The sequence below is a fragment of the Taeniopygia guttata genome, chromosome 24 (assembly GCF_048771995.1).
Source record: "Taeniopygia guttata chromosome 24, bTaeGut7.mat, whole genome shotgun sequence".
Lineage (NCBI taxonomy): Eukaryota > Metazoa > Chordata > Aves > Passeriformes > Estrildidae > Taeniopygia > Taeniopygia guttata.
Window position 1 is genome coordinate 2,070,597 of NC_133049.1, and position 19,630 is coordinate 2,090,226.

The window sequence follows — 19,630 nt, forward strand, 5'->3', positions numbered from 1 at the left end:
TTTAGCTATATACTTATTTATTTCTTTTAACATGCATTGCCATGACTTAATTTAGTGGTGATACGGTCAAACTGTGCCTGTAGACCTTGAGTTTCAGGTTTTCTCCCTTTGCTACTGTGAAAAAAAACCCAAACCAAATAAAACAAACTGAACCCCACTGCTGTGCCCTGAAAAAACACCCAGGCCGCAGCTTGGCACCAGGCTCGGATCTGTGTGGGCACCTCTGGACCTGGCGTTTTGCAGCAGGGCTTGTTTGGAAATGTCACTCTGAGATGATTTAGTGTCCCCTCGGCACAGGGTGAATGTACGTCATCGTGGGGATGTAACCAGACCCTCCCTTTGCAGTCCCTTCAACAACTGGCACGAGAGCAGGAGAAACAGCTCCTCTGGAGCTTGCCCAGAGCGACGAGAGCGGCAGCGATTTTGGTGCAGAAACGGCATTTTCAAGCTCGCCTCCAACAAATTCTCCTCTGGACGCGGCTGCGATGGAAAAAGCGTCGAGCGCCGCCCCGCCCGAGGCCCCCATCATCCTGAGCCCCCCGCAGACGCCCAAGCCGGACACGTACAGCCTGGTGTGGCGGCCGGGCCGCGCCGGGGGCCTGCCCATCAACGCCTACTTTGTCAAATACCGCAAGGTACCGTCCCCAGCCCTGCACAGAACACCCCGCGCGTCTGGGGGTGTCACAGGAGCCAGCAGTGCTGCTGGGCTCTGGTGGGCGCTCGGGGCTGGTGGCTCAGCCTGCCCAGAGAGAGGTCCCAGAGGAGAAACTTTCTAGGGGTTCAGGTAGTCCTTCAGCTGGTAACCTCAGCAAGGAGCAGACAGCTCAGCTCTGAGCACTGATTTCAGTATGAACAAGGGGCAGGCAGCTCAGCTCTGAGCATTGATTTCAGCATTAGCCAGGGACAGGCAGCTCAGCTCTGAGCACTGATTTCAGCATGAACAAGGGGCGGGCAGCTCAGCTCTGAGCACTGATTTCAGCATCAGCCAGGGACAGGCAGCTCAGCTCTGAGCAGTGATTTCAGCATCAGAAAGAACCAGGCAGCTCAGCTCTGAGCACTGATTTCAGCATGAACAAGGGGCAGGCAGCTCAGCTCTGAGCAGTGATTTCAGCATGAATAAGGGGCAGGCAGCTCAGCTCTGAGCACTGATTTCAGCATGAACAAGGGGCAGGCAGCTCAGCTCTGAGCACTGAGTTCAGCATGAACAAGGACAGGCAGCTCAGCTCTGAGCACTGATTTCAGTATGAACAAGGGCAGGCAGCTCAGCTCTGAGCACTGATTTCAGCATCAACCAGGGACAGGCAGCTCAGCTCTGAGCACTGATTTCAGCATCAGCCAGGGACAGGCAGCTCAGCTCTGAGCAGTGATTTCAGCATCAGCCAGGAGCAGGCAGCTCAGCTCTGAGCACTGATTTCAGCATGAACAAGGGGCAGGCAGCTCAGCTCTGAGCAGGGATTTCAGCATCAGCCAGGAACAGGCAGCTCAGCTCTGAGCAGTGATTTCAGCATCAGCAAGGAGCAGGCAGCTCAGCTCTGAGCAGGGATTTCAGCATGAACAAGGGCAGGTAGCTCAGCTCTGAGCACTGATTTCAGCATGAACAAGGGCAGGTAGCTCAGCTCTGAGCACTGATTTCAGCATCAGGAAGGGACAGGCAGCTCAGCTCTGAGCACTGATTTCAGCATCAGAAAGAGCCAGGCAGCTCAGCTCTGAGCAGTGATTTCAGCATCAGCCAGGGACAGGCAGCTCAGCTCTGAGCAGTGATTTCAGCATCAGCCTGGGACAGGCAGCTCAGCTCTGAGCACTGATTTCAGCATGAACAAGGGACAGGCAGCTCAGCTCTGAGCAGTGATTTCAGCATCAGGAAGGGACAGGCAGCTCAGCTCTGAGCAGTGATTTCAGCGCTGCCTTGTGAGGTGTCCCCAGGCTGCAGGGACAAAGAGACAGGAGCGCCGTGTAGCAGTTCCACAGAGCTAGCCTTTATTCCAGTGCCCTGAGAAGGAGGCCAGGGACGACACCTCCATCCCAGGGCAGAAATTGGGGTTTTTATGGGGAAAAGCAGGGGTGATACAAAGGAGAAAAATCCAGTGGGTTACAAAATATCTACATGGGACCCCAAAGCAAGCTGGGAACTCACCATGACCAAGGAGGGTTTCTCAATCCAGGAAGGTTGAGATGATCTTAGCACAGCTCATTCGAGGGACATCTCTCCAAGGGAGAGGCTTGGCATGCTTATGTTTCCACACTGGTGTGAACCAGGACATGGGTTCAGGCCAGGCAGAACACAGCATGTAGCTGAAGCACAATGTTCCTGTGCCCACACAGCGTGTTTGAGGGATGGCTGACATTGTCACCAATACACTGCTCTGTCTAATTTTAAGTGAGAGTTATCCAGGCTTTTCTGTCCTGTACAGTGTCATTAGGGAGAATGGGGATTCAGGGCTTGTGTACAAAATCAGTGGGGTTAAAAATGCATTCAAATGTGAGCCAGCTTGAATCTGTGTGTGACAGCAGAAGGGAAGCTGAGCTTTACCTTAGTGCATCACCAAGTTTGCTGCTCTGGGTTCCAAAGGGACTCAATTAAACTGAAGTTATCAAATATGTAAGTGAACTGAAATTTGCAGGGCAGTACCTCCTATGGCATTAAAAATGGTGTGTCAGCACTGAGCTCTTTTGCTTAACATCATGTGGTGGAAATACTGGGGTCTCCTGTGCAGAGCCAGGAGTTGGACTCCATGATCCTTGTGGGCCACTTTCAACTCGGGAGGTTCTGTGATTCTAAAATCAGAACCAAGCAATGCCTGTGTCTCTTCTTCCAAGCAAACCAGTTTTCTGCATGGCAAAGCTGTTTGATTTATTTTTCATAAGCTTTTTAATCCTCTGCATCCTGATCTTGTCTTAGCCTGGAGGGAATGATTAGATTTTTGACCTGTTGGTTCCTGAAAACCAAGTGCCAGAGTTTGTTGGTGATAATTTCTCATCCAAAGGTGGTTGGTTCACATAAGCCGTAGAAGCTCTGAATGCTTTTTTGACCTTTTTGATGCTCTCCCTTCTCTCACACCAATCCTTTCCACATTAAATGTGTTCATGCATCTCTCGGCACCGAATTTATCCTGTTTTTAGGGTGGTGCTCTCTTTCTGTCATTAAATGATTTTATTGATTTCCCTCTTTTAATAGAGGAAAAAAAAAAGTTGGGGGAATAAAAGCTTTGGAGTGGCTGCTGTAGAAGAAAACAGTTGAACAAAGACCTCTGGCATAACCTTTGATAATCCACAGTGTTTAGATCTGCCTCCAATGTTTTATTAAAGTCTTATATTGTTTAGTAGTTTATTTTTGGTGGAATCTTTGTCTTTTCCTTTGGGATTTGGTGTAATGTTTTCCTGCAAAGGTCAAGCATTAAGAGACTACCCAGAATGTCTTTCTTTTCTTTAATGGAGCTGGTGATTTCACTGCTAAGTTAAAAACTGGTTTTGTTTTTTAAAAAAGTAACGTGCATTGGTAAACTCAAATTTTTGGTCTCCCTCCTGACATTTTTGCCATCCTTAAGGAGTAACTAAGACATACTTTTTGTTGCCCATTTTAGCCAATAAATATTTATAAATGCTGAAATAGAGGGAAAGCTTGGCTAGTACAGGGAAATTGTCCTTCTTGTTAGGGTATTGGGTCCAGCCCTTTAGTAGCACACAGCTGAAGGCGGAAAACCATTTGGGCTCTTGCAGTTTTAGCCACAAGTGAAAATGACAAAAAACCCAGTCAAAACCAACTCCGTGTATGTGCGTGGAGAGGGAAAAGAAGTTTATCCAAGAAGTGCTGTCATAGTGGGTGCAAAGCTGCTGATTTGTAGTAGAAGCACTTGGAGACAAACCGTAGGTAAATGTAGGAGAATAGCAGGAGTTCTGGTGAGGGGCAGAGGTGCTTTGGTGCCTGTATGTGGAGCAATGCAGGGTTTGAGCAGTTCCCAGTTCTGAGCATGCTGTGCTGATGGTTTCTCCCTTGTGTGCACTTGGAGACAAACCATAGGTAATACCTACATAGGTAAATGTAGGAAAGCGGTTTTGGTGAGGAGCAGAGGTGCTTTGGTGCCTGTGTGTGGAACAATGCGGGGTTTGAGCAGTCCCCAGTTCTGAGCATGCCGTTTCTGCCTCGTGGTTTCTCCCTTGTGAGCAGCTGGAGACAAACCATAGGTACATGTAGGACAGCGGGAGTTTTGGCAAGGGGCTTTGGTACCTGTGTATGGAGCGATGTGGGCTGTGAGCAGTCCCTGGTTCCCTGTGTGCTGTGGTGACAATTTCTCCCTTGTGAGCAGCTGGAGACAAACCACAGGTACATGTAGGAGAACAGCAGGAGTTTTGGTGAGGGGCAGAGGTGCTTTGGTGCCTGTGTGTGGAGCAATGCAGGGTGTGAGCAGGCCCCAGTTCTGAGCATGCTGTGCTGATGGTTTCTGCCTCGTGGTTTCTCCATTGTGAGCAGCTGGAGACAAACTGCAGGTACATGTAGGAGAACAGCAGGAGTTTTGGTGAGGGGCAGAGGTGCTTTGGTACCTGTGTGTGGAGTGATGTGGGCTGTGAGCAGTCCCTGGTTCCGTGTGTGCTGTGGTGACAATTTCTCCCTTGTGAGCAGCTGGAGACAAACCACAGGTACATGTAGGAGAACAGAAGGGGTTCTGGCGAGGGGCAGAGGTGCTGGGGGTGCAGTGCAGGGTGTGAGCAGTCCCCAGTGCCACGCACGCTGTGCTGACAGTTTCTCCCCTGTGTGCAGCTGGAGGACGGCGTGAGCCCGGCGGGCGGCTGGCACACGGTGCGGGTGCCCGGCAGCGAGAACGAGCTGCGCCTCACCGAGCTGGAGCCCTCCAGCCTCTACGAGGTGCTGATGGTGGCCAGGAGCGCCGCGGGCGAGGGCCAGCCGGCCATGCTGACGTTCCGCACCAGCAAGGGTAGGTGCAGCACAATGCGCCCTGTGTCCTGGCCTTCCAGAGACATTTATTTAATGACATCAGTCATTTAATGGCATCTGCTAAGCCATATGTGGAATATTCTGCAACTTATTTGCTAAAGAACAGCCTCTAATAGCTAAAATTGCTGTAGGGCAAACTTCCTTGAGTGTGAGGCTGTTGGTAAGTAGAAGGTTTTAAAAGCTTGATAATATTATTTTTGGGGTGATTGTTAAGATTTGTACTGTGAGGTTTCTCTTGCTTTAAGGATCAAAGTTGGGAGCAGCCTGTCCTTGTTGATGTTTTTAATCACAGAAGAAACTCTGCACCATTGAGTTTTCATGTGTCAACAAAGCTGTTCCTGGTTTGCTTTGCAGACACCTCAGTGACAATCTTTGCTGACCACAAGCCAGCTGTTCTGATAGTTGTGTGCAGACAGCAACAAGCACAACACTCCTAATCAGAGCATTTTTTTTCTCAAGCTTGGACACTGGTGCCTGTGCTCTTTAGCACACAAACAAGTAGATATTTTTTGTACAACTGTCCAAGAATGGCTTTTAAGTGACAGAGGGTAGGGTTAGATGGGATATTTGGAATAAATTCTTCCCTGGAAGGGTGGTGAGGCCCTGGCACGGGGTGCCCAAAGAAGCTGTGGCTGCCCCATCCCTGGAAGTATTCAAGGCCAATTTGGATGGGGCCTGGAGCAACCTGGGATAGTGGAAAGTATGCCTGCCCAGGGAAGGGTGTAGACCAAGATGAGCTTAAAGGTTCCTTCTGACTCAAACCCCTCTGGAATTCTATGAAGGACAGGATAGCTTAATTTTTTTAAAAGAACTTAATGTCTTCATTAAATTTGTGACACATACTTAGATTCTTTGTCCTATCCGTCTTTATCATCATCCTATCAATGGACAGATACAAAACTGATGGCCCTCAACCTCTGAAAATCTCTCAGCTGCTAAAAAAAGTCAACAACTCCCTAATTGTGACCTACCCACCCCCCAGAACATTTCTGCCTGATGAAACTTTGGGTCTCAAATCCTGGCTGACCTACTACTCGCCCTACATGGCCCAGCAGACACAGCCCCAGCCTGCAGCACCCTCGGCCCCACACCCAGGAATGCTCAGTGTGGCTGACTGGTCCCTCACCTGCTCCAAAGGGAGCCTCATTCTTCATCTGCATCCATCAGCACGCTAGATGAGGATTCTATGGCTCCTACTTACACTAACCTCTAACACAGGAGTCCTTCTCCTGCTCCCCCTTCACAGGTTGTGTGCTACCATGAGGCCAAACACCATTTGGAGAGGCCACAGTCATCCATCCCCAGCCTCTTCTCAGCCTTCCCCCTCCTTGCACAGACCCCCAGAGGATGAGTCTGAGAAGAATTCTCTGTAGAAAACCCCACACTTACCTGATTTTTTGTGCTACACCTCCTCCCTTTATCATCACAGGTGCACATTCCTCTACCCCACCTTTCTCCACGTGTCAGATTCAAACAAGCCCAAGGGGATTGTACCAAACTCTGGCAAAATCCCATTCCACCCATGCTTTTCCATAAAAGACAGCCTAGTGTTCATACTCGTGTTCCTCCTCCTGCTAACCCTCCCAGCTTACTGGGAGGCCGAGAAAGCTTCACACCAGCAAAGCCACTTGTCACAGCCCATCATATTAAACCCAGGTGATGCTTCCTCTTCACTGTCCTGTGGTCAATCCCTGGCAAACTCGGGGGAGTCAGTGCTGCCACCCCTGCCTGGCTCCACACCATCCTGCCACCTCTACTGCCACAGGTCAGAAGCCCTCTCAGCCTGGTGTACTGGCTCCAGCTGCTTCCACAGCACTGTGACTCCTTCTCTAGGCATGGATTTCAGTAATTTTCAGTAATTTTCCCCATCTGGTGATGTTGTGATGAGTGGGTTTGGCAGCACAGGCAGGAGCTGGCGGCATCACCACTAAGCAGTGTGTATGCCAGTACTGCAGATGGGCAGTCACTGACCCACAGCCAAGTGCCTGGGTGGGAAATCTCTCTTGCTCTCCCAGAGAAACTCCCTGGTTGCTAACCTGACTGTCCAGCTTGGGATTTGAAGCCAGGGCAGCACAGGAGAAAGTGACCTTTTAGAGTGAGCATTGACAAGCAGCATTTCCTTATGCAGGCCCTACACTGATGTACTGTCTGTCAAATCTTCTTAGAAAGAACATCATCCTCGAAAAACACACAGGCTCCATCTCCACCCGCAGGAATCCCCAAACATCCCATTGTTCCTGAAGGCACAAATAATTTCGGTGTCATCCTTCCGGACCTGTCTCGCCACAGTGGAGGTAGGAGTGTGGATGGTTTGTGGTTTGGGCACTAAAAGTTGTGTTGCAAGGAGCTGTACCTGAGTTAACCTGTGTTTATTACTGCTCCAGGTGCTTGTATTGCCTCCTCTATTTCCTGTTTATTCTGAAGTTACTCTGTTACATAGGATATTTCCTAGGACGTTGCTGCCTGCATGTGTGGCTCTCAAAAAACAAGAGAATTTCCCCTTACAATCCATGTTCTTACTGCTCATTTTTAAACCTGTAGTTTCTTTTTGCTAAATACTCTGGTTTTCTTTTTCCTTCCACCGAGAAAGAGCCAGAGGAAGAGGAAATGGGAAGTGACTGTGTCAGAGCTTTAAGTTCTCAAAGTGTGTGATATCGGTTCTGAATATTTTCCTGTGGATTCCCAGGGACAGGCTTATTTCTGATGGTGAGGAGATATAAGCACTTCCCAGTAGATGTGATTTTGGCCCAATTTCTAGTGAAAAGAACATGTTTATAGTCCTTTTTCTCATCCCCCCTTCCCCCAGCCTTTGAAGTCCTTGGCCTGGTTCAGGCAGATTTACTCAGGGGCTGAGATGTCAAAGGTATCTAAAATTCGGGGTAAAGCCAAAGGTGAGTGGAGAGGTTTAATAACACGGGCAAGGAGCTGAGCTTGTGGCAGCACTGAATGTCAGAGAAGCCACACAAGGGCCTTACTTGTGGCTGGTTGCAAATGCTCAGCTGCTTCATGCCCCAGAGCTGCCAGCCTGCTGCTCCTTGCTCCACTCCTCAGCACCAGCTCCATGTACATGAATCCAGGCTGGTTTAGTAAAGCCTCACAGCTCTTACAGCCAGATTTACTAACACCCCTCTTTCCTTTCTCTCTGTCCCACTGCTGCCTGTAACTTCAGTGAGTTCCGTAAGTACATCCTGGTGCATGCTTTGTTCTCTCCCTTCTCATTTCTCCAGAACTCATTCATGCAGATGGGTTGAAGTCTCATTGGGTCTGGAGGGATTTTGGGGGCTTGAAAATAATAACCATGTTTTTCTTGTTCACTTAGTGTATGTGTCTGTTTTCATGTAGAAATTGTTGGAGTAGTGCAATACCATTTAATTTTTTAATGTTACATTGGTAAGATAATAAATTCCTCTTGAAATGTCTGCTCATCATCCATCTTTTTCAGCAGAGTAAAGGCAGTGGTGATTTCAGGAGGATTAAAGATTCTCCATGTTAATATGGGAAATCCAAGGCAATCATCAGCAACGAGTCTGATCTGTTGTTAGTGAAATTAAGTTTCAGCTGGCTCTAATCCTCTTGTAACCGAATTTCCCCTTTCAGTTCCAGAAGCTCCTGACCGACCCACGATATCCACGGCATCGGAATCGTCCGTCTACGTTACGTGGATCCCCCGTGCCAACGGGGGCTCCCCCATCACTGCCTTCAAAGTGGAGTACAAACGTCTGGGTCGCAACAGCGACTGGCTCATCGCAGCTGGCAACATCTCTCCCTCCAAGCTGTCTGTGGAAGTTAGGAACTTGGAGCCAGGTATCAGAAATGATCCTTCATAACTGCAGCTCTTCAGTTTTTTTCGTTTTAACTTCTGCTTGGATTACCCTGTTTCTGCTCGATTAGGTTTGGGTTTTGTGTATGGCCTAGGAGCTCGTTACGTGAATTTAAGTTGATTTCTGGCTTTCCAAGTGGAAAAAAACCACACCGTAATTTAATACTTGTTCATGTGGAGAGAAGGGTTGTGTATCACTGCTATTTTTAACTTAATTGTCCTTCTAGTGAGTACTCAGAATGTAGAGAAAAATGCATTAATGGAAAAATGTCTGTCCTGACTTCTTCCAGTGTCTAGCCCTGAAAACTCAGGCAAAAAACACAAGAGAAAATTGAATGGATGGTGATAGGGATCCTTTGAGGCATCTTCTCAGTGCCCACCAGTTTAGGGATTTCGTGAGGTATCTCCAGTAGCCTTTGGATTTTCCTTGAGTAACTTCTAGAAGCTGTTTTTATCTCCACATCGGTCTGTGGCGAGGACTCCTCTCGTTTTCTAACTGGATGCTGTGCAAAAAGCACTTCCTAATCTGTTTAGTCTCTCTTTGAATCCTCTTTCCAGTGCTTGTTTTGCTACAAGGGCTTCTTTCTTTCGCCTCTTTCCCTTAAAAGGAGAAATGTACAGGTTCCGCGTGATCGCAGTGAACAACTACGGGGAGAGCCCGCGCAGCGCGGCGTCGCGCCCCTACCAGGTGGCCGGATTCAGCGGCCGCTTCTCCAGCCGGCCCATCGCCGGCCCGCACATCGCCTACACCGAGGCCATCAGCGACACCCAGATCATGCTCAAGTGGACGGTGGGTACAGCAGTTCTGTTCTTCCCTCAGCTTGTGTTCAAAGTCAAGGATTAACAGCTGTTTGTGGAGTGGTGAGCGGGGATTTCCTCCCCCCACCTGGAGATGATCGTGTTCCTAGGACAGGGCTGAGGCACTTCATGGCCGCGTGGTAAAACTGGGGGACATAACGGGCCTTGTGCCTCTGGAGCGCACTGCCCCCATTTCCAGACTTTTTCTCACTCAGAGGCAGCCCTGTCAGTTGTCTGTTGGTTTTTGCACCATCTCCCAGCTTCCCTCCACCCCACTCCCCTTCCAGCTCCCCGGGGACCCCGCACACCCTCCTCGGGTTACGCCAGATGTGCCCAACTGGCAGCTCCAGTGAGAGGCTGCAGCCGCCCCAGTCCACCTGCTCTGGCACAGACATCTCAGAGGCACCAGTGGGCTTAACTCTGTCCCAGGCCCTGTTCATGCCATGAGTTGTGAGTGAGTTGGCTCCGTTTCCTGCAATTCCTGCTGCTTTTGTCAATCCAGGCTGGGGTGGCTGGGAGTGTGTTTCAAACCCGCAGTCTTCCCTCACTCCAGTGGAGGTTTCATGTTAGAGAAACATTTTCCTTTCCCCTGTTACCTCGTCTATTGTAAACAAGTACTTTAAAGTCCTTATTGAAACCCACAGAAATTCTTTGCTCTTGTTTTGAAATCTAACCCCCTGGTATACTTTGGAGGATTTAATGTGTAGAGTTCCCAGTGTTAGTTTGCTCTGCTAGCTCAGCCTTAAGAGATGTTAAGGATAATAAACTTAAAATAACCTCTGGTTCCTCAGGAGGCTGCATAACTTAAAGATTCTTGAGCTGATTTTTAGAGTGACCTTAACTATTTCTGAAAAGTTTTATGGTTTTAACTTTTCCATTTCCATTAATCATGCAGATTTTCAGGCTGTGCATGGTCAAAGCCTAACTGAGGGTTTGGGAAGTGATGAGGGAGGCAAGTGTTGGCCCAAGCTCAGCCTCTTGTACCCATCCTACTCTCTGGCTACTCAGGGGAGTTCAGTCACCTTTGCTTACACAGCCTTATTAAAAATACTCATATTTGCAGAGGATGAGCTACTCGGTGATGACAACTCAGCAAGGACTCAGTTAAAACTTTTCTTCTCTCATGCAGTCTCTTAAAATTCTTTTGTAGTACATCACATCGAGCAACAACAACACGCCCATCCAAGGATTTTACATCTATTACCGGCCCACGGATAGCGACAACGACAGCGACTACAAGCGGGATATTGTGGACGGTACGGTGCCTGCTTGGAGAAGGGGAAGGACGTCCTGTAGCCATGTAGGCTGTGTTTATATGAAATCTAAACTGCTTTTCCCAAGCAGTCTCTATAATATATCTCACAGAAGGAGCTATCTCAGCTCCCTAACGTCGGGTTTTGCCCACACGTGAGCTGGTTTCTTCCCTCTGAAGCCTCTTTGACATAGAAGCTTGAGAGCTAAATACAGGGTTTAAGTTTGGCTTGTTATACAGCTGCAAATCCTTAATGAAGGTCTATTTAAACTGGTGTAGCTTCAAGTTGTATAAAGCGAAAGCAGTGTAAATGAGGTTTAACCCAGGATGAAAACATCTGGGTTACAGACTGTACTAACAACTAGCTGGCTTTTAAAATTATTTACCCCAGCGTGGACTTTCTAAGCTGGTAGTACCTTGTGTGTAATTGCCCTTCTCTCCTCTTACCTCGCCTAATCACTCCTCCTGCTTGCTATAAGGAAGTTGCTTTTAGCCTCAAGTGCTGTAGCACTCTGCAAATGCAAGTATGTTTGTGCTTCATTTTGCCTTTTAATCAAGTTATTTTTTTCCCCTGTGCATATTAGATCATCATTTTCCTGGAAGAAGTTATTAGATAATGTCTATATTAGTCCAGAAGTGGAAAACCCTGTTAAAAATATTTTATTTAATGTCCTTATTGCTCGGGCTGAGCAAACGCAGTGATCTCATTCTGGCCCGATGACGTTAATTATTTTTTTCCCCCTCATTTATTCAGTTACAAGAGGAATGGACCTTTATTTTGAAAATTTTCCCCTGCCAGACAATACTGCACATAGTACTTTGATGCATGACATAAGCTTTTGCACACTATAAAGCTATTAAAGATCCAGAGTTTGAGCTCAGAGGCTTTAAAGAACCTTATGCAGGCTTCACCTTCATCTGCAAATGTATTTTAGCTTTTGCTAGACAGAACTTGTGTGTTTATAAGTCTTATACACTGAGCAGTTAGTTGTTTAAGTGGGCTCCACTGTGCTGTGAAATTAGCTTGTTTCGGGTTTTTTTCCGAGCGTGTGTGTATTGAACTCTTTGTGGCAGTCTGAAACCATTAGCAGCTGCTCCGCTCTGCCAGAGCCTGCAACAGAAATCACTTGGTGGAAAGATTTAAGCTTCAACTTTTCTTTACTGTGCTCCCCTAAATTAGCTTTTCAGGAGGAAAAAAAAAAAAAGGAGAGAGAACTATTTTCAATTAAGTTGTGATTGGAAGCACTTGATGTGAAATATGTAGAGGAACATGTGACTTAAGGTATTTTTGCCATAAATCACTTGTTCTTTGCTTTTTTTCCCCCTCTGTTACCTTTGAATTAATCTGCTTTATGACAGGGAATTTTATCTTGAAATGACTGCAGGAGTTGTGGAAAAAGTGTTGTGATGCCTGTGCTAGCTAAGTGCTTGCCGCAGGCTTTCCTCACCGCTTCCTGTTAAGTCTTGTCTTTCGAGACATTCAAAACTCTGCAGAAACCTTTTTTTTTCTTCCTTATAAATGCCGCTGCAGGCAAAATCAGATTTTATTTGAAGGAAAAAAAAAAACCAACAAGCAGAAAGCTCTGATGGCTCCTAGGTATCTCTCAGCCGCTTTAAGCAAAAGCAAAAAAATCACCCCTGTCCTGCAGCGATGGTCTGCATTTCTCCGTTTCTGGTCTGAATTTCTCTGTTTTCGAGAATCCTGGAGATTGAATTTTAAATGTAAATGCAGTCTGATGTCAGTTGTTTAAATGTTTTCCCTTGCTAATGGTGCACGAAGAGGACAGTTAAAGTGCCTGTACTGATTCCAGTTCCACTAATGGTTTGAAGCGGAAACCTAAAACCTGGTGTAGTAATTACCGAAAGGAATGCTTGGGGGTGGGGGCGCCGGGAAAACCGAGTCTGAATCTTGGGAAAAACGTGCGATTTAGGGAAAGGCAGCTCCAGCCTCAGCCAGGGCTTGTCCGCCTTCCCTGGGACGTGGACACGGAGCGTGCTGGGCAGCCCCTGGTCCAGGGGGGCCCTCCTGGGTAACCCCACCCTGCTGGGGCCGGGCAGAGGGTCTGGACCGGGGCTGGGGTCCCGGAGGAGCTGGAGCAGCATCACGGTGACAGCCCCTGCCCGCCGAGCACGCCCGAGCCCTTTTATTAATGCTTAAATCAGTAGGTGGTAGACAGTTCCTTAGAAACAGTGGAAACAGTTCAAGGTGGTATTTTTCCAAGAGGGATTAAGAGCACTCAAACAGTTAATTAAACTCCCTAAAAAAAAAAAAAAAAAAAAGTCGCTATTTAGTAAAATTTGTCACAAGCCCGTGAAAGTAAAAACTGGGAGTGATTTATCCTGAAGTACTGAGCACTTCAGGAGGGTGTCTAAATGAAATGCTGGCCAGGGGCCAGAGATGACAAAACCGTCCTATTAGAGAAGAGTGCTTGGCCCGGGCTGAGGCTCGGGCTCTGCAGGGGCAGTGGCACAGGGGCAGTGGCACCGGGACAGCCCTGCTGCATTCCCAGGATGGTTCATAAAATGCATGTTCAATTATTTGGGGTTTTGGCCAAATTGAGCAACCCAGATGTGTCCTTGCTGTGTGACACCAATGGCTGCAGTGGTACCTCGCACCTCTAGAAAGTCTGCTCACAGCCAAGTTCTTCCTTGTCCCAAGCTCTCTATGCCCATTTTCCTTGTAATTTGCCCAGTGTACTGTAAATAGTCAGCATAATCCACCCTAAACCCATCCCTTTGATGCTTCCATGTTTAGGGTGCACAGGGCTGCTGTTGAACTTCAGTGCATGTGTGGGCACTTGGATGGCTGGGTTTTGAGTTTAGTGAGTTCTGGTTTTGTAGAGAATGACTTTCTTTAAAAGAAAATACTGAAAAAAACACTTTCATTCATCAAAAGGTCCTTCTAATAATCAGTTTCACCAGATAACTCAAGTCTTAGAGAGTAATGGAATAATTTAGGTTGAAAGGGACCTTCAAGATGATCTAGTTCCAGCCCTCTGTCATAGGATGTCACTCGTGGAGCATGGTTTCAGCTAAGTCCATAAACTACTACTGAAGATTTTTGTGCTAACAAGACAAGCTGCAGTGCCCCTGCATTTGGTGGAAAAGGTCCCTGCAATGGCCCTTGTCCATAATTCTGGCTCCTGTGGGTAAATGAACTGCAATCAATTTACTTTTTGTCCCGCATACAGGTACAAAGCAGTGGCACCTGATAAACCACCTGCAGCCTGAAACTTCTTATGACATTAAGATGCAGTGCTACAACGAGGGAGGGGAGAGTGAGTACAGCAACGTGATGATCTGCGAGACCAAAGGTGAGCTGTGGGGCCGAGCCGAGGTGGCATTTGGGACGGGAAAGATCCACTGGGGGAATTTCTATGCAGCACAAAAGTCAGCTGCGATGATGACCATAATTTTCTGGAATGTTTCGGAGGATTGTTTTGTCTTCGGAAGCTGGGATTGTTTTGAACATATGGAAAATGATCCGTTGCACTCCTGAGGCTCTCAGCAGAGCTCTGCAGCTCTGCTGCCCTCAGAGATAGCGCTGCTGCCTCTGCGCTGCTGATGGCCTCTCCTTAGGAGACAACCATGCGCCTGAAGATGACAGAATTGATTTGTACATCTGTTTTATGTCTTCAGGGCTCTGTGACACGTTGTATAAGTGCAGACCACAGCAATTGATGGCTGTGTTTGCTGCCTCCATCCCTAATCCTGCATGCCTCTGGCACAAAGTTTGTACTGTTCTCGGGAAGTGTCAGATATGGCAGTCACATTTATTTTGTGAAGAATTCCTGTCTCCTTTAATCTCTAAAACCAAGTAAGGCTGTAAAGGGAAAATGCAGACAGTAAACTTCAAATGCAGTGCTATGAAAAAATGTTTGAGAAAAAAAAAAGAAAAAAGCCCTCTGGGAGCGGAAGCATCAAAATTCAGTGAAGTGAGTAGTGAAACCTTTGAAGGAAGGAGTAGGAGCTGCAGGGCTTCAAGGCTGCACACACGGTTGGTCTCCCTCCTGCAAGGAATATAACTTTCTTCTCTAATTCTTAAATGGGCAAGATGTAATCTGTCATTCACACTGCCTCTTCCTTAAAATTTATCTCCCCCAGGCTCATAAGGGTGATCTGGCTTATCCAGCATACCTGCATGGAGGTGCTTGTGTCTCTCTGACCGGCTTCACTCCTAAGCCAGGCACCTCTTTTAGGGTTTTAGTGTCAAATGAAATAAATCTGAGCTGTGGTGTACTGGAAACTAATGTAAATGCTATTCCTGGGTTAAACCAGCATCTAATTTTCAGTGTTTTTCTGTTCATCTCTTCAACTGTGTGGTTTGGAAAGGGGGTTAGCAGGGTTCACATCAGATAAGAGCAGGTCATCTGGCAGAGCATGGGTGAGAGAAATGAGTGTTGTGGTTTTTCCTGACCTCAGAAGTGGAAAGATTTGTGCTCTTTCAAGTTGAGAGTTACAGCAGTTGCAGCCACGGGTACCTCGAGTGGCTCGTTAAAGTTCCAGTGACCTCAAAGAGGGGGTGAGCAGGGGGGATAATCACCATTTTCCAAGGCAAACAGTTATTACCCAATAGGAGTTGGCATTCTCATTGTAGGATTTAATACTGCCTTGGAAACATCGGGACTCAGACTCGGCAGTAATTATTTTCATGTCATGATGAAAAAACACTTTAGAAAATGCATTTAGTGGATGCACACGTGCTTGTCTCTACCCATCCAGTGAAACGCACGCCGGGAGCGTCGGAATATCCTGTGAGAGACCTGAGCACGCCACCCAACCCCCCCGAGCGGGCCGGGGGCAGCGGGGCTGTGGCTGCCAGCGGCCCCGTGCGCAGCAGTGACATGCTGTACCTCATCGTGGGCTGTGTCCTGGGCGTCATGGTCCTCATCCTCATCGTCTTCATCGCCATGTGCCTCTGGAAGAACCGGCAGCAGAACGCCATGCAGAGTGAGTGGGCATTGCTTTCATGAGGAAAATATTACCAGAGTAAAATTAGGAATGTCCACGCTGCGTTTTATGGATGGGCAGCAGTTTCCTGTTAGGAGCCAGCTTGCATTTCTGTAGAGGCTTGTACTTCCAGGTGTGTCTTAGGTGCAGACTTGGGTTTTTAAGAGCAGCAATGTCTCAGTTTCTTCACACTGATGCTCCCTGCCTGTCCTGCTGCATCCCTGGAGGATTGTGATACAGTTTCACCCAGGGAATATTGTTGGACAGACCTGAGCAAAGTTTCTGCAGTTTATGTTTAACTTTAAGCCCCTGCATAGGTCTCTGATGATTGCAGAGGCAGAATGTGTGTAATCGTAATCTGTAGTTTTTCCCCCTCCACACAGCCCCCGGAAAAATCTGACTAGCTCAGAGATAAGGGGCTGTGAGGGGAGGAATACCAGGAGAGGGGAAAATATTCAAAAGAGGCTCTTACCCCAGGGAAGCTGGTTGGGACAGCTCTCTTTATTCTGTGGTGTGCATGGGAGAGCGGGGCAAAAGAGAAAGAACAGGAAATCTCAGGGGTCTATATAGGTTTTGGACAGGATGGGCTTTCCTGGCTCTCCGCCAGCCCTGTTGGGGCAGGAAGGAGGATCCAGGGGTTATCTTGATCAGAGTCACAGGGCCCGGGGAAGGGGGGCACAGGGTGCCCATGAGCTCGCTGTAACAGTAATCGCGTGTTAAATTTGTGGAGAGTTAAACCCTGGATCTCTCCCTTTCTTGAGTGCATCTGGAAAGAAAAGAACTTGCAGCTCTAGGACGAGTCTCTTGTTACCTCTTAGTCCCTGCACAATGAGATGGCATTCAATGGCCAAGTCTTCCAGAGAGGTGTTAATAAGGAAAACCTGTTCATTAGCAAGCAGGAGCCTGGAGCAGGAGCTTTGCAAGGTGCTCTGCACCCACCAACAACCCAGAGCCAGCAGAATCTCTGCACTGGCCTTTTCTGCTCCTTGTGCATAAATCAGCCTTGCTCTTGCCACGGCCTGTGGTTATTTTTAAACTCTCTTACTCTCCTACAGAGAGAAATGTAGGAGATAATGAAGATAGTGTCTTCAGCTGCAGCCCAGAGAGATCTTCTGGAAGCAGCTTATAGCAGATACAGCAGAGGGGCTGTTGGTGATACAAAAGGCCTGGTTTTAGGACGCTCTTGTAGTGATTGACATCAGCCAGGTCCTTCCAGACCAACATTTCTGGCCTGCTCTGCAGGATGTGGCTGTTTGCCATGTCTACTTGCGTATGCTCAGCAGTTGGATATCAGAATTAGTTCACAAAAGCTGGAGAAAGAAAAAACAAGTTTCTTTATTTTTAGGGATGCTCATTTAACTTTTCATTTATCAGTAGAGGTGCTTTCAGTAATCATGTCTTTTGCAGAATACGATCCTCCAGGCTACCTGTACCAAGGGGCAGAAATCAACGGGCAGATGATTGAGTACACGACCTTACCCGGGACGAGCCGAGTCAATGGCAGCGTCCACGGAAGCTTCCTCAGCAACGGCCTCAGCAACGGCTGTCCCCACGTCCATCACAAAGTTGCCAACGGTGTCAACGGGATCATGAGTGGAGGAGGAGCAGGACTGTACCCAGGGCACACCAACTCCCTGTCCAGAACACACATGGACTATGAACATCCCCATCACCTTGTGAATGTAAGGCCCTGCACGGGGTGGGAGGCTCAGCCCAGACCCTGGGGATTATTCAGGGGCTGTAGAAGCAGGCTTAATTTGTGTGGGGGAATACCCATCCATTGATAACAGCCAGTTCCACTGAATTCCTTATCCCAGAGGAAGCAACTGGGCTGATATTTGTGATGCAAACATCATGGTTTTCATTTGAGAATATCAGATGACAGCAAGAATTCCACTTACTCTGGGAAATCTGCCTCTACCCTCCTCCTAACAGCATGTAAGCTCTGAGAATGCCTCAGTGCTGGGCTGAGATACTTTACTTGTACATATGGTATTTCTCAATCTCCAAGTTAAATACATTTAATTATAGCTGCTTATTCTGCAGCTTTATGGATCACCCGTTTTTCCCCACCTGTTTCAGATCTGTAACTCTGAGCAATGCTATTAATTATGGCAAAGCACGAATGGCGCAGGAGGTTCCATGGAATGAAGTGCCCCATACATCTTGAACTGCAGCAGAGCAATAATGCTGCTTTTTTTTTTTTTTCAATCCCCTGTTTGTGACTGTTGAGACAGGCTCGTTTTTTGTTTTGAAATTGAAAATAAAATTAAAAACTAATTTCAATCTGCGATCCAGCCTTTGTATGCTGTGGAAAAATACTTCATTTGCTGAAACGTGTCCTGTTTCCAAGAGAGAATAATGATTTCATTATTGTCTATGGAAACAGATGGCTTGCATTCAAACTTACTAAACTTACTCAAAACTGTGAACATTGCCCAGGAAAACTGAAAGAAAAAGTTCAAAAGTCTGAATAACCCATGCTGTTTCTGGAGAAAAAAAACGGGTCTATTGTTTGTGTTGGTAATTGAGCACAAGCACTTCATTTTATTGAACAACAAATTAGCACTTGCACAGTAGTTGCCACTTCAGTTCCCTCAGTCTGAGCCCAGACCAGTCAGTTCTTCACCCCATTCTGCCTTTGGCCTCCCCATGGAGCAAGAAGTGCCCACTTTTGGTTGTTTTCAAGAGCAACCAAGGCCCAAACTAGTTTTTTTTTTGACCTGTCCAACCTCCCAGTGGGTGAAACTCCAAAAATCTCCAAGCCCTCAGGGCAGGAACATTTGCAGTGCTCAAAAGCTTGCCCTGGAGAAAGACTGGAGTTGCATTATGTTTTGTCCCTTCCATTTTTATTTTTTTGGGGGTGAAAAAAGGAAATATGTTTGTGATAACGCAGGTCTTGATGCCTGGAGCTCCTCTGTGCCTGGAGGTGTCCACCCAGCTCTGCCGTCTTGCTGGGAACAGGTTGATGGGGTTGAGTTTTCCTTTCCCCACTCCCTGTTGTAGAAAGTTTGAGTTACACAATCTCTGCCCATGGAGAAGGGCTGGGACTGGCATGTGGGTGAGGCTACACGGAGGAACAGGATGTTCTGATCTTCATTAGGTCGCTCTTTATTGTTTCGATGATTGGCTTAAATGAGCAAGGGAGAAACTGGCTAGGATGGCAATCAAGACTAATTAGGCATTTCCTCAGTGCTCCTATCCCTCAAAAACTTTAGGATAAGCTCTGTTTTTACGAAAATAGGGATTGCTAGAAGTTGCCTACCACCTGAGCTGCCAAAAGCTCGGTGAGCCTGCCCAGCCTGGCTCCCTCCTGGAGCCCAGTGCAGGAGGCTGGCTCTGCAGCCCCCTTGGAGTGGCTCCCACATCACTGTCTGCCTGGTCCCTAACAATGAGGTATGTGTTAATCTGGGCATTTCAACTGGCTTGTAATGGCCCCGTTAGCCAAAACCAACAACACAAAATCCCTCTCACCCGGAGTCATTGCTGGCTGAGGAATTACCCCATCTGTACAAATACGAAACGGTTCAAAAATCAGTGTAGTGAAGTAAACTGATCTAATCGGAGTAATTACAGGAAAGTGGGATGGGTTTGTGTGTGACATCAGCCCTGCAAATTTAATCCTCTGTCTCCCTAAACAAGCCTTGCGTGCTAATGAACAGCAATTCGCTTTCGTGTCTGTCATCAGCGTTAAAAATAAATATATTTACAGTGTGTTTATTAAATTAAACCTCAGCATATTAAGCTGAAAACAGACCAGGGAAATGACCACATACTTGTCTAAGCTGCAGTTATTTACTTTTCCCTGACACACACACTGGCAAAGCCCTCCCCTGGCCTTTGGACAATCGCTCAGTGT

The 19,630-nt window shown here is 47.5% G+C and overlaps 1 protein-coding gene and 1 pseudogene across 2 annotated transcripts in view; both read left to right on the forward strand.

Moving 5' to 3' along the window:
* Positions 1 to 19,630, forward strand: part of CDON (cell adhesion associated, oncogene regulated) — a 61,022-nt gene that overhangs the window by 33,005 nt on the left and 8,387 nt on the right. For both annotated transcript variants that reach the window (XM_072918259.1, XM_032752718.3), the window contains exons 9-17: positions 346 to 635; positions 4,757 to 4,931; positions 7,117 to 7,245; positions 8,549 to 8,755; positions 9,380 to 9,561; positions 10,720 to 10,825; positions 14,013 to 14,135; positions 15,544 to 15,771; positions 17,179 to 17,453. In XM_072918259.1, coding sequence (XP_072774360.1) covers positions 346 to 635; positions 4,757 to 4,931; positions 7,117 to 7,245; positions 8,549 to 8,755; positions 9,380 to 9,561; positions 10,720 to 10,825; positions 14,013 to 14,135; positions 15,544 to 15,771; positions 17,179 to 17,453 — 1,715 coding nt within the window. The remainder of the gene's footprint in view (positions 1 to 345; positions 636 to 4,756; positions 4,932 to 7,116; positions 7,246 to 8,548; positions 8,756 to 9,379; positions 9,562 to 10,719; positions 10,826 to 14,012; positions 14,136 to 15,543; positions 15,772 to 17,178; positions 17,454 to 19,630) is intronic.
* LOC140680520 (cytochrome b-like) lies at positions 5,978 to 7,090 on the forward strand (annotated as a pseudogene).